General features: G+C 58.7%; 2 protein-coding genes across 3 annotated transcripts in view; one reads left to right on the top strand and one right to left on the bottom strand.

Moving 5' to 3' along the window:
* Window positions 1-9,411, bottom strand: part of ASS1 (argininosuccinate synthase 1) — a 52,591-nt gene extending 43,180 nt beyond the window's left edge. Inside the window, exons 1-3 of one of the 2 annotated variants that reach the window (XM_022578447.2) lie at window positions 9,304-9,411; window positions 2,007-2,116; window positions 3-71 (exon numbers count right to left, since the gene is read on the bottom strand). In XM_022578447.2, the coding sequence (XP_022434155.1) occupies window positions 3-71; window positions 2,007-2,111 (174 nt within the window). In that variant the 5' untranslated portion in view covers window positions 2,112-2,116; window positions 9,304-9,411. Of the gene's footprint in view, window positions 1-2; window positions 72-2,006; window positions 2,156-9,303 lie in introns of those variants that run through there. The other variant, XM_089913871.1, reaches the window with a different exon arrangement.
* LOC149749062 (uncharacterized) lies at window positions 7,186-10,242 on the top strand. Its single transcript, XM_089912657.1, has 3 exons — window positions 7,186-7,194; window positions 7,555-7,605; window positions 8,468-10,242. Exons 1-3 carry the CDS (start codon window positions 7,186-7,188, stop codon window positions 9,758-9,760), a joined length of 1,353 nt encoding a protein of 450 aa, XP_089768783.1. The 3' UTR covers window positions 9,761-10,242.
* The last annotated feature ends 1,938 nt before the right edge of the window (window positions 10,243-12,180 follow it).

Raw genomic sequence — 12,180 nt, 5'->3', positions numbered from 1 at the left:
ACCTTTCTAGCCCCAAGCTTCAGCGCCTTCTTCCTGGCTTCCTCAAAGTCTTCCTTCTGGCCCACGTTGGCCTGATGAGCAGAAGCAGAGAGGACCCATTAACCCAGGGCAAGAAAGAAGAGCTGAGAAGAATGTCCCCCCCGGCCCCTCCCCTCCCCTCCCCTGGGGTGAGCCGTGGGCAAGTGTGTTTCACACACAACAGCCCTCAGATGGCGGTGGTTTCGACTGGATCGCTGAGGTCAAAGTAGGAAGGAGAAAGGACGCGAACCAGGGTCTGGAGAAGCTGTAACACTCTCCAGAGCTAACACTTGGTTGAAGGACGGACCGAGCCTGGCCCCGTGCACCCAGGCTGCTAGGTTGCAGCATTTGCTGTCACTGCCTTGAAGGTCTAAGGCTTCCCTTGAACCCGTCTAACTCTTCCCCCAATTCCCCCAAAGTCAGTACAAAGGTTGGAGAGTCAGCAGCCCGACTCTCAGCTCACTTCCCCAGCCAAGTGCAGCAACTTGCCTGTCCCAGGGCGCCTGAGCCGGCTCGAGGCTGAGGCCTGGGCTATGGGCACCCAGCTGTCCCCCTGCTGGAGCCCAGCCTCCGGTTCCGACAGCCCCATCTAGACACGGGCATTTTTTTCTGCTGGCTGCACTCTGGCCTCCTGCCTAGACGTTGGCCCTGGCTTCTGCTCAACAGACTCTGGCATCTCCCCCGAGTCCAGCTGCAGGTGCTCTTCTGAGGTCACTCAGCTTTTAAATCTGCCTGGGGGTAGCCCGGGATCCGGACGGCCCACCGCTGCTGCTGACAGGGTGCACACACCCCAGGCTCTCTGCATCCGCTCAAAGCCCTGGCTCTCTCTCAGCAGGCAACTGTGAGCCAGGCACTTCCCCTCCCCCACCTGAGGGACATGGGGTCAGCACTGTTACGGATGGTAGATTGACTTCAACTGCAAACAAACGGTTCTTGACAACAGCTGGACTTTTCCTGTCCAGAGTGCCACCCTCACTTCCTCTGCAAAGAGAACCTTCTCTCCTGGGACCTCTTTCCACAGGGATGGGTGACAGCACATCACGTCACCTGCTCACTGTAGGGACGAGCCCTCCGAGACACAGCCATACTGACAAATGCATGGTGGGCAGGGACTCAGGCCAGTCAATGAGAGTCCCCCCCTGGCCCTTCTGTCAGAGCCTCTGCAGGAAGCTCTCCTTTCTCTGGGAAAACTTGGGTATGATGATGTGGGCCTTGCCTGCCCCGTGGAGAGGCCAAAAATGAAGCCAAGCAGAGATGGAGGCAGATCTGGATAAGCACCTGGATCCAGCCTTGCCTGAAGCCATTATACCCCTGGCCTTCTCAGTTATATGAAGAACTGTATTATTTTGGTTTTCTTTTTTGTTTATTTTTGGTTTTATTTGGCTTAAGCTGGGTTTCTAGAATTTGCACAGTCATATGGAGAAAGACTCAGAGGTTATGTCCAGGTTTATCAGAAGTTGAGCTGGTTTAATTAGGGATGTCTGCCATGGACCCTGGATGGGGGATGGCATCATACATAACCTATGGCCCGTGACCTATTTGCTATGCCAGAATTAGATGATCTCCAAGGGCTCGTCTAGTTTAGCCAGTGTAGCATCCTACACTCTGCTGAATTATTGAGGGCTTTGGGAAAGGGGAAGATTGTATGCCTTCTCGGGGCCTTCACCAGATCCAAGCCCTTGGTCCCTCTCCAGGCAGGCGGGCCCAGCAGCTCTGCCACACTCACTCCTGTGCCCCCTGTCCAGTTACTCGCATGGAGACTCGGCCTCCTCCGTGATCTGGGGGGCATCTCAGGCCTGGGGGACTTCCAAGGTGTTCACTCGACAGATGAAGAGAAAGAGGCAGTAAATGAGAAGCATTTTCCTACAGTTCAGGACAGGCTTAGAGAGGGGGAGCTGGGTTTGGATGAGTGACAATGGGCAGGTGGGCAAGCTGGATGGACAGCAGGGCCGACAGTAGAAAGACACACATGCCAGGCGCCCCCTCACCAGGTAGGCAATGACGTCATAGCCCTGCTCCTTCAGCCACACGAGGATGCAGGAGGTGTCCAGGCCCCCGCTGTAGGCCAGAACCACGGAGCCTTTGCCGGACATCTCGTCTGGAGGGAGGACACGAGGAAGAATGTGAGTGACCCAGAGCCAGCCCCGCCCCCTCCTCGTCTGGCAGCCCCTCCCGACAGCTCCCTTCTGGCCTGTCCCCCAGCCCCGACCTCGGCCTTGGGCAGTCTTATCCCCTGGACAGGCCGCCACCACCGTGAGGTGTGAAACAGGATGTTCGTCTGACATCAGGACCAGCTGAGGAGCTGCTCCTTCCTGCAGCCTCACGCCTTCCACCCCCGACACCCTCTCAGGGGACCCACACACACCACACTGGGGCCTGGCAGGTGGAGGCACGTCTTAGAGCCAGTTCCCCACCAGCTAGAGAAGACGACGGGGTCAAGGTCAAGACGCGAAGGGGTGCACAGCATCAGGAGACTTGGGAGAGGCCGTGGCCCTGAGGCCCGGGCAGCCCGCACATCTCTAGTCAGAACTGCTCCTTGCTAGGCTGGGCCAGTGCGAGTGAGGCATGGCCCTGGGGGACTCGTATAGATCACCCTGCACCCCGACTATGACCGCATGAGGTAGGAGCTGTCATGCATGTCGGGGCAGCAGAGACCGGGGCTCAGAGAGGTCAGTGGCCAGCTCGAGGTCACAGAGCACGTGTCTGTGTCTGGCTCCAGAACCTGGGTTCTTCCCAGCATGCAGGGCTGCCTCCCAGCTCTACAGGGAATAGGATGCCCCCCTGGACCTCTCCCACCTGGGCCCCAGTGAACCTTCACACAATGGGACTTTAGGTTCTTTTTAAAAGCAAGTACCTCTGAGAGGGGAAACACAAGAGACCCCAAACATCTCAATGAACCCAGCTCCAAAATGATTAGTTGGGAGGAGCTCAGAGACCAACTTCCCCATGTGCAGAGGGGGAAACTGAGGCCCAGAGGAGGAAGGTAACCAGGACGTAGAGGTGGTAGATCTGTCCTTCTGCAGCAGGACGGATGTGCCCCACGCTATCCCTCCCTCTCTTCAGCTACACTGAAGCTTCCAGAAAGCACCAGGGCCTCCTCACTCCTTTTGCCTTTGCAGCCACTGTTCCTTCTACCCAGAAGGCTCTCCCTGAGCCCTAGGGCTGCATCAGGCCCTGCCTTCCCCCCACTCTCCACATGGCCCTGAGAGTAGATGCTGTTATGTGCCCACTTTGCTGAAGAGGACCGAGGGTCAGAGAGGCGAGGTCACTTGCTTGAGGTCCTGTGGTCAGCAGGGGGCAGGGCCAGATTTGGATCCAGTCCAACTGTCTCCAGCCTCCATGGACATGGCCCCAGCATCCTGCATTTCCTGGGTGTGTGCTTGTGTCTGGTGGAAGCATTTGCACTGGAGACCGACCAAAGTCAGGGTCCTTAATAGAATCTATTGGGAAAGGTGTGGACATCACTGCACAGATCCATGTGGGCCTCATCCAGAAGGGCCTCTCCCCAAGGATGCAGGCTCCTGTATACTGAAGGCTTCTCGTGTGCCTGGAGGCTTAGTGGCAAAGTGGTCACCCAGCCCTTTGCAGTAGAACCCAGCCCAGCCGAGGGACAAGAACACATCCTATGTGCTGTCCCTGGCATCTCACCAGGCCACCTTCCAGCCGGTCCCAGGGCTCACATGTCTTTGCTGCCCTTTGGACTTGGAAGGGGAAACACTTCATGGAACAGGTGAGGTTGGGTGCAGTTCTGACGGATGGGTGCCCACAATTCCCCCCTTCAGTGGGCATTCAGCCACCTGCCAGGCTGTCCCAGGCCAGCTGGGGCCAGCAGACATGCCCACGGCAACCGCAGCCAGGCAACAGGCCATCCAGGATGGAGGGGAGGAGGTGGGAGGGAGGCAGGAAGGACTCATGGTAGGAAGTGCCTGGGGCTGAAGGTGTGGGTTGCGGGCTTCCAGAATCTGTCTTGATGGCTCAGCGAACCACCCTGCAAATGCAGGCAGCTGGGTGACACCAGAGGCCATGAACCCAGCCTACCCAGCCCCTGGACTCCCCTTCGGGCAGCCTCGCTGAGTGGGGAGACTCAGGAGCCCCAGAGCCCCGTCCAGCGCCCTGCTGCAGTGTGCGTGCTCCCAGCCCTGTGCTCGTGTTCGTGTACGAAGGGGCTGGTGGTGTGGTCGGGTGGGGGGTGTAATGTTGTGTATTTGTGAAGCTCTACTGACATGCAATCAACTGCATATATCTAAAGCGTACAATTTAGTGAGTTTGGGCACGTATCTACAGCCAGGAAGTCATCGCCACAGTCAAGATAATGAAGGTGTCCATTATAAGCTGAGTCCTCCATTTGTGTTATCCCCAGTTTAGAGACAGGGAAACTGAGGCTCAGGTTAAGGAACTTGCTCAAGGCCTTGCTTGGCTGGTGAGTGGTAGAGCCAGGATTCACACCCAGATGGGCTAGGCTCATAAGTACCAGGCTTCCCCTCTCTGGGAGGTGCAAGGAAGGGGATCCCTGGGACAAGGTGTGGTCTGGGAAGCCACAGGTGGCTCAGACACCCTGGAGTGACAGGGAGAGATGATGTGGGCCCAAGAGTCACCCCTGCTGTGCCACCTCCCAAAGGCCCTGGAGCCAGAGGATGGGCACCGGGTGGGGGAGGGGCAGCTCCATGGAAACAGACCTCCTGGGCCTGTCCTGTTCTGCCTCAGTGATGCCCCTGTGCCTGATGCATGGCCCATCACAGCACAGTCACAATGTATCCTAACTGCCCCTGCTGCCCACTGTGAGCTCTGTGCGGACAGGGACCATCTCTCAGCGCCTGGCACATGGCAGGCACTCAGAGGAAGGCTGCCAATTCTGCGGCCTGGAGGCCAGTTCCTCACCTATAAAAAGAGAGGGTTAGGGCTTCCCTGGTGGCGCAGTGGTTGAGAGTCCGCCTGCCGATGCACGGGACGCGGGTTCGTGCCCCAGTCTGGGAGGATCCCACATGCCGCGGAGCGGCTGGGCCCGTGAGCCACGGCCGCTGAGCCTGCACGTCCGGAGCCTGTGCTCCGCAACGGGAGAGGCCACAGCAGTGAGAGGCCCGCGTACCACAAAAAAAAAAAAAAAAAAAGAGGGTTACAATCCCCTCCAAGTCTGGAATTCCATGCACGTTCTCATCCGGAAACTTGTGAGCCCCTCCTGCCTGCCAGGCCACGTGCATGCATGGCTAGAGGGCCTCAGCCTCTGGGTCTGAGACACGTGATGGAATGGGCGCACCCAGGAGTGTGTGCCTGAGTGCAGGGGTGTGTGTGTGTGTGTGTGTGTGTGCGTGCGTGTGCATATGTGTGCCTGCATTTCTTGGGGAGAATGTACCTGAGACTGCATGCATGCACCTGTGTCTGCACACACACACACACACACACACACACACACACGTGTGTGTGTGCGTGTGTGTGGTGCTTGAAGTCTGCGTGTGCACGTCCAGAGATTAGCTGGGCAGGTGGGCTGAGACAATGACATAATCTGACACTGGCATTGCTCCGCCCTTCCTGAAGAAGCTCCCGCCTCCCTCAGTCAGTGAGGTCCCGGCAGACTAGTGGGGTAGAAACTAAGGGAAGCTGAGGCCTCAACTTGGGGGAGGGAGAGTGGAAGAGACTAGGGCTAGAGCACAGTGGCTGGGTCCTCCAGGCCTGGGTTCAAGCAGCTTAAGCTGCTCACCTGCAAAACGGGATCAAGAACAGCCCATCCCTCCACAGGGATTCCGTGAGATTCCAGGAGGAGCCCAGAGCTGGGTACCACACCTGTGTCCACCAAGCTCTCCTTACCACTGGGTCCTGGCTGACCTTGGGCAAGCCCCTCACTCTAGAGGTCAATATCACCACCTGCTCAACAACCTGAAAGCCTGAAAGCCCTTCTGGTTCTGACACCCCAGGACACCAGGCTTCCTGCCTGAGGACTCGGCCTCCCCCAGTCCAGGGGGGCTGGACTCCTGGGGCTCTGGGGCTCCTGAGTCTCGGCCTCCCGCGGCCCCAGCTTTGCCGCCACCCCACCCTCCACGAAGGGCGCAGGGCAGGTGCCCCAGCTCCCAGGCACATGACCACTGCCAAGAACATTCATGCCCCCAGCTCCCGGGGCCAGCCCAGACATCCTGCTCCAGAACAGGGACACCTGGGAAGGGAAGAAGAGAGCCTCATGCCAAGATGCCTGCCAGCCTGGCCTTAGTTGGCAAGGCAGCGGGCATTCTCCAGTGCCCCCGCCAGAGACATCCTGCCAGCTCCCAGTGAATGTGCCAGGCCAGCCTGGGCAGTTGCTCGGCACTAAGAAAATTCATGCGGCTCTAAAACGTCAAAGCTAGAAGGATGACTAGAGCAGTTACTATGTGTAGTGCCACACGTGCATCATTTCAAGGCGGGGACTATTATTACCACCTATTTACAGATGACGAACCCGAGGCTCAGGAAAGTTAGTAACTTGCCCAGGTCTCAAGCTAGCGGATGGCAGTGCTGGGATAGAAACCCAGGCTGACTGCAGACCACCTGCTCTTTACTGCTCTCTGCCCTACACTCTCTGGTCTCTAGGAGACCACGGACTGTCTCCCCCTCCCGTTACTTGTCTGCCAGAAGACAAAATCCTCAACGCACCATCACCAGTCAGTATTCTATTTCTCTGTGCTGCAGCAACACGAACGTTCCCCTGGAACCCCTCCGCTCCCATTCTAACTCAGTCGAGCTGAGTTCATTAGTTTCTAAAAAGCCGAGCTCCACCAAGGCCATAGAATTCTCCCTGACTTAGGGGTTTGCTCAGTTTAGGACTGCAACTTTTGCTGCCCTCATTCGTGTCTGATAGAGCTAGGGGGCAATTCCACACTTTGACCAGGAGGTCAAAGTGTCAGGATTCAGCCTGAACATTTGCCTGGCACACTCAGCTCATTTCATCTGCATACTCGGTGAGACACAGAGGAAGGATTTCTGTGTCTGATGAGAAAGCTGAGGGCAGTAGGGGTGCTCTAGGCTAAATACTGAGCTGGCTCTCAGCTGCAAGTTCCTGGGGCCTGAGATTCAAATCAGGAATGCCAGGCTGTCTTCGGGACACCAGCGCTCCAGCGAACTTCCTCTGCCCACGGTACGGGGGGGGGGGGTCCTTTGGGAGTGCCTTGGCTTAGGAAGACTGGGTCTCCAGTTTTGACGAGAATGTCTGAGGTAGGAGGTAGGGGGACTAAGTGGACCTCACCAGGCCCCAGTGACAGGCACTTAAACCCTTTCCAGAGCATTTGGTTATGGAAGAAAGCATGAGTTCATCCATCTGTTTACTATATTGAAATGCCTATGGGTGCCTGGCCTACCCCAAGTCTGGGGAGGGCGTCTGTCCCACAGGAAGGAGCGAAGTCCTGGTAGATCAACTTTGCCCAAAGTGTTTCAGCAGAAATCAGAGCCGTAGACCTTGAATTCCAGAGGTTATCTCTCTCGGCATGGATGCCCACAGGCAAGGCGCTCGCTTCAGAGGCTGTGCGCTCAGCGTTTGGATGAAGGCTTCTGGCTGTCTTGGCTTTTGCCTCCCAGGACCCACAGGACGAGGGCGAGATGGGGCATGGGAAAGTGCTTGCCCAGCCGGTGAGTCTGGGCCTGGCCCCCCCCGCAAGTCAGGCTCCTGGGGCCCTGGGCCAGGGAAACGGTTACCATCAGAGCCAACTGACCACACATGCCCAGGGGAGGCAGAAAGCTGACGGGGGCACCTGTGGGTACTCAGGCGGGCTCAGACTGTGCTGAGTGGGGGCCTCCCTCCACCCCACCCTGTACCTGGCCTGGGATCTAGGCGCTCAGCCGGAAGCACTCACCACTCATCCCCCAGCACTCAGCAGAGCCAGAATTACTTCTCAGCGTAACGCACAGGTGGCTCCACCGGGACAGGACCCCCTGCCCTGGCTCTGAGACGGCGATGGGCGGGGGGGAGGGAGTGTAGAACGGAGACTCCTCCAGTTCCTATCCAGTTCCCATGCCCTTTGTGGCTGTTTCTGCCTCTGCTGTCTCCCTCCCCCACCAGAACCTAAGACAGGAGGGCAGGGACCCTGTCTCCTGTTCTGAACGCCCAGCATGGTAGCACCCGGCGAGTCACTCCCCAGACACAGGGAGTGAACGGACCCAGGCACCCTTCTCAACAGTATACATCCCCTTACTGTTTCCTGAGCCCTGAGCCTGCGCCAGCCATGACGAATGGAGAAACCGGGAGGCTGACCCGAAGGCTCACCCCGTTGTGGAGTTGTGCCTGCCTTCCGGGCTGGGGTCTGCGGGCCTCCAGAACCTGCCTTCTTCTGTCACCAGCCTGGGTGTGGCGGGGAGGGATCAAAGCCCAGGGCCGATTTGATCCATCCCTGGGGAAAGGACAGGTTTGCTCCTGCCCGGGATGTGCAGCCAGACGGCGCTGCTCTCGGGAGGAGACGCCCCACTTTGCAGAGAGGAGCACTGAGGCGGCCAGGTCACGGGGCCCCCTCGGGAAGAGCCCTGGCAGGATGGGAGAGGAGCTTCCTGCATTTCACAGAGACTCTCCTTCCCTGGAGGGCGAGGCCGCCCCAGGGGCCAAAGGCAACAGGCATCAGGACGGCTGACATTTCCTGACGAGCGGTCCCTCCCACAGGCCAGTGCCAGCCGGAAACCGGGCACCGCGGCCAGGCGAGGCCCCCGCCCCACCGGCCAGAGAACGCAGAGCCCTTTCAGAAGGCAGAGCCGCGCGACTGACGCCCCCTGCAGGGGAGGGAGCACAGCCACACCCAAGGCACCGGGGTGGGCCACCCGGAGCCCGGAGCGACCCGCCCGGGGGAAACTGAGGCTGGGGCTGTGGGAGGGGCCGAGATGCCCAAGCCCCGGGGGCGCGCGAGGCGCAGCGGTGAGGCTGGACCTCTGGTTGCGGGCAGAGGAAAAGAGGCGGAGACAAGAGACCAGGGCCAGAGAGGGGCCGAGAGAATCCTCACACCCTCCGGGTTCCCAAGGTCTCCACTGGTGGGGCTCGCGGCATAAGGGAAATTGGATCGGAGAAGGAAAATCCAGAAAGGACCTCGGCCCGCAAAGGCGACAAGTAACCCGACCTGCCCCTCAGACCCCCGGACTCGCGCCCCGGCCCCCTCTCCGCGGCCTAAGGGAGCCAGGAATCCGGCCGCCAAGCGTTCGAGCAACAGGAGTCCGGGCGTCGGCCCCCTGCCCGCCCGTCCAGGTCCGAGCCCGGGGCGCGCGGTCCCCTCCGCCTCCTCGGCTCGTTCTCGGTGGGGTCCGGGCAGAGGGCGACCTAGGCTGGGGAGTGGGAAGGGGACTCCTTACCGGCAGGCAGGCGGCGGCGGCAGGCGGTGGAGCAGGGCTGGTTGCGGCGCGCATCCCGGGTTATAAGCACGGGGCAGAGGGCAGGGCCGAGGGCCGGGGACAAGTCGGAGGAAGAGAGCAACAGACCCCGCCCCCGGGCCCGGCCCCCTCGCGGAGCGGCTCCGCGTTCGCGGCCGCCGGCGGGGGTCGGGGCCAGGCCTTGCCCCGCCTCCTCGCCCCTCCCCTTTCCCTCCTTCCCTCCTGCCCACCCAGCTGCCGACACACCCTCCCGGCCGGGCCCCCGCCCTGGCCGCAGGCTCTGGCGGCCCCGGCCCGCGGGCTGGCGGCTCCCCTGGGCGCGGTAGTGGCTGGAATCCTCGCAACTGACAGGGTGACAAGGCCTCCTGCCACACTTGCCGCCTGGCCCGTGGGGAACGCTCAAGCGCTTCGCCGTGGGAGTGGAATAAAAGCCCCTTAAGCTCGTGAGTTTCATGCCCATTTTTGTGTCGTGGTGGCCTTTCTACAGACCTCAAAGCCCCTCCCTCCCCCCTTCTCTAGTCCCCGTGAGCCGGAGCCCATTGTATTGGTGAGAAAACTGAGGTGGAGGTGGCCCTAGAAGGTCGGGGTTTCATCCCTCAGTCCAGGGCTGGTTCCTGGCTGTCTCCCCAGAGCCTGGCACCTGACCAAACTCCCGAGGGCACCCAGTAAATAGTGAATAGAAGACTGGCCCACTGCTAACCCATTGAACAGCAGGGAAAATTGAGGTTCACAAGATAAACGGGGAGTTGTGTCCCCAGTCTGGCCTCCAGAAGGTTCTGTGTCAGAAGTTTTCCAGCCTGGTTTATAGGCCCCAAAGCACCAATTACTGCAACCACAACCCAGTAAAACAGCTGGTCCCAACCTGTCCAAGACAACACCTCGGTTAGGACTGACCCCCAGAGGGCGGCTTCCCAAATCCTCCCAGCCCCGAACCCGCCCTGGAGGTGGGAGCCCTGAGGCAGCCCTGCCAGGTTAGCCATCCAGCCATCATGGAAAAGACGCAGGGGTGCAGGTCACGGTAAGGAGGCAGCCCTGCCCCAGGCCCCTTCCTGCAACCAAGAAGCAGCCAGAGAAAGGGGGCCTCTGCAGAGAGGGGTGAAGGCTGCTGGTCTAGTCACTCGTAGTCCTTCTGCCACCCAGTCCCCTGTCCCACTGCCCCACACTCCCGTCCAGTCACTCAAGCACCTCGGCCAGATGAGAAGCCGTGAGTCCTCCAGGAGGGAGAAAGCATCAAACCAACTTGAAAGCAAAGCCGCAGCTTCTTGTGAGCCCCCCAACCTCTGGCACCCAAGCCCCAGAAGTGGCCGTGATGGCAAGGGGGCCCCTGTGAGCCCAGTGGGGCTGGGTGACTGTGGTGACTTGAGTCACCTTCCCGCAGGAGGTTGGGATGGTGGCTGAACCCCCTTAGCCCACTCACTGGGCCACCTCGGGGCCTCGCAGAGCCGCCCCTGGCCTTCCACACTAGCAGCGGGCGAGTGAGGGGCAGCCACAAAACAACACTCCCTCAAGGGTCCCTGACCAGGGATCGAACCCATGCCCCCTGCAGTGGAAGCCCAGAGTCCTAACCACTGGACCACCAGGGAATCCCCTCTGCCCTGTCTTTAAGCCTCCATCCCCTGGCTTTGTGCTCTGTCCTTGTTTCTTCCTCTAAGATGTCACTGCCCTTCGAGAAAGTTGGGGAAGGCATGGATGGAGCGGAGCCACCTCCTTGGACTTATTGCAGAGGAAGTGGAGAGGGAACCTGGGGCAGGAAGACCTAATGTTCTCCCAAGCTCCCCAAAGTCATGGTGGCCCCAGAGAGAATCCCTGTTACCCAGACCTTAGGAAGAGGGTGGGGTGAGGGCTGAGCCCCTCCAGTCGAGGATGGATGGGTGGGGGGCATGGGGTGGAAGAAGAGATAAGTCAGCATTCCCTAGGATGTCTGGTTGGATCTGGGCCATAATAACCACAGCCCTCACGGTTATCACTGAACACTGTCTTATGCTTACATTCATTTGATTTTCACAACTACCCTGTATGAAGTCGCTATCATTTTCATCCCCAATTTACCGACAGGAACCTGCAGCTCAGAGAGAGGGTGTATCTTCCCCAAGGCCACACAGCATGTAAGAGGCAGAGCAGGACGAGAACCCAGGGTCTGGAGCTCTAGCCCAAACCCTCTACTCTAGCTCAGGCTTAAATTGAATTGGTGGAGGAGCCAGAGCCTCAGTCCCAGGGCCACAGGCTGTGGGGACCTTTACTCCCTGCTGCAGAAATGGCTCCAGCCCAGAGGACTGTCCCTTCCTGAAGCATAGGCACTGGTTACGTGAGGAGCAGTGAGGTCACAGCTCTCCTGAGAGGAAAACAGACCCAACTACCAGCAGGGGCCCTGCCCACTGGGCACCAGGGTGGATAGTTGCCCAGGGGCACAGATCAAGGTGAGAAGAGACTGAACTCGGATGGTTCATTTTTTTCCCATATCGGTTCCCCATTGTTCTAGCAACATTAGTTGGAGACTTTTCTCTCCCCATTGAACTGTGTTGGCACCTTTGTTGAAAATTAATTGACCATGTAAGTGTTGGTCGATTTCTGGATTCCCTCTTCTGTTCCATTATTTATTTATCCTAATGCCAATACCACACCATCTTGATTGCTGTAGCTTTACCATGAGGCTCGAAGTCAGATAGTATAGATCTTCCAACTTTGTTCTGTTTCAAAACTATTTTAGCTATTCCAGGTCCTTTGCATTTCCATAGAAATAGTAGGAACAGCTTGTCTGTTTATATAAAAAACCTGCTGAGATTTTGATTGGGGATTGCAATAAATCTATATATCAGCTAAGGGAGAATGGACATCTTAACAATATTGACTTTTTCAATC

Source organism: Delphinapterus leucas, chromosome 6 (genome assembly GCF_059928025.1).
Source record: "Delphinapterus leucas isolate spDelLeu-1000000601 "Yukka" chromosome 6, BTC_Dleu_Yukka2, whole genome shotgun sequence".
Lineage (NCBI taxonomy): Eukaryota > Metazoa > Chordata > Mammalia > Artiodactyla > Monodontidae > Delphinapterus > Delphinapterus leucas.
The sequence above is the reverse complement of the archived record's forward strand: the minus strand, read 5'-3'. Positions and strand labels throughout refer to the sequence as shown.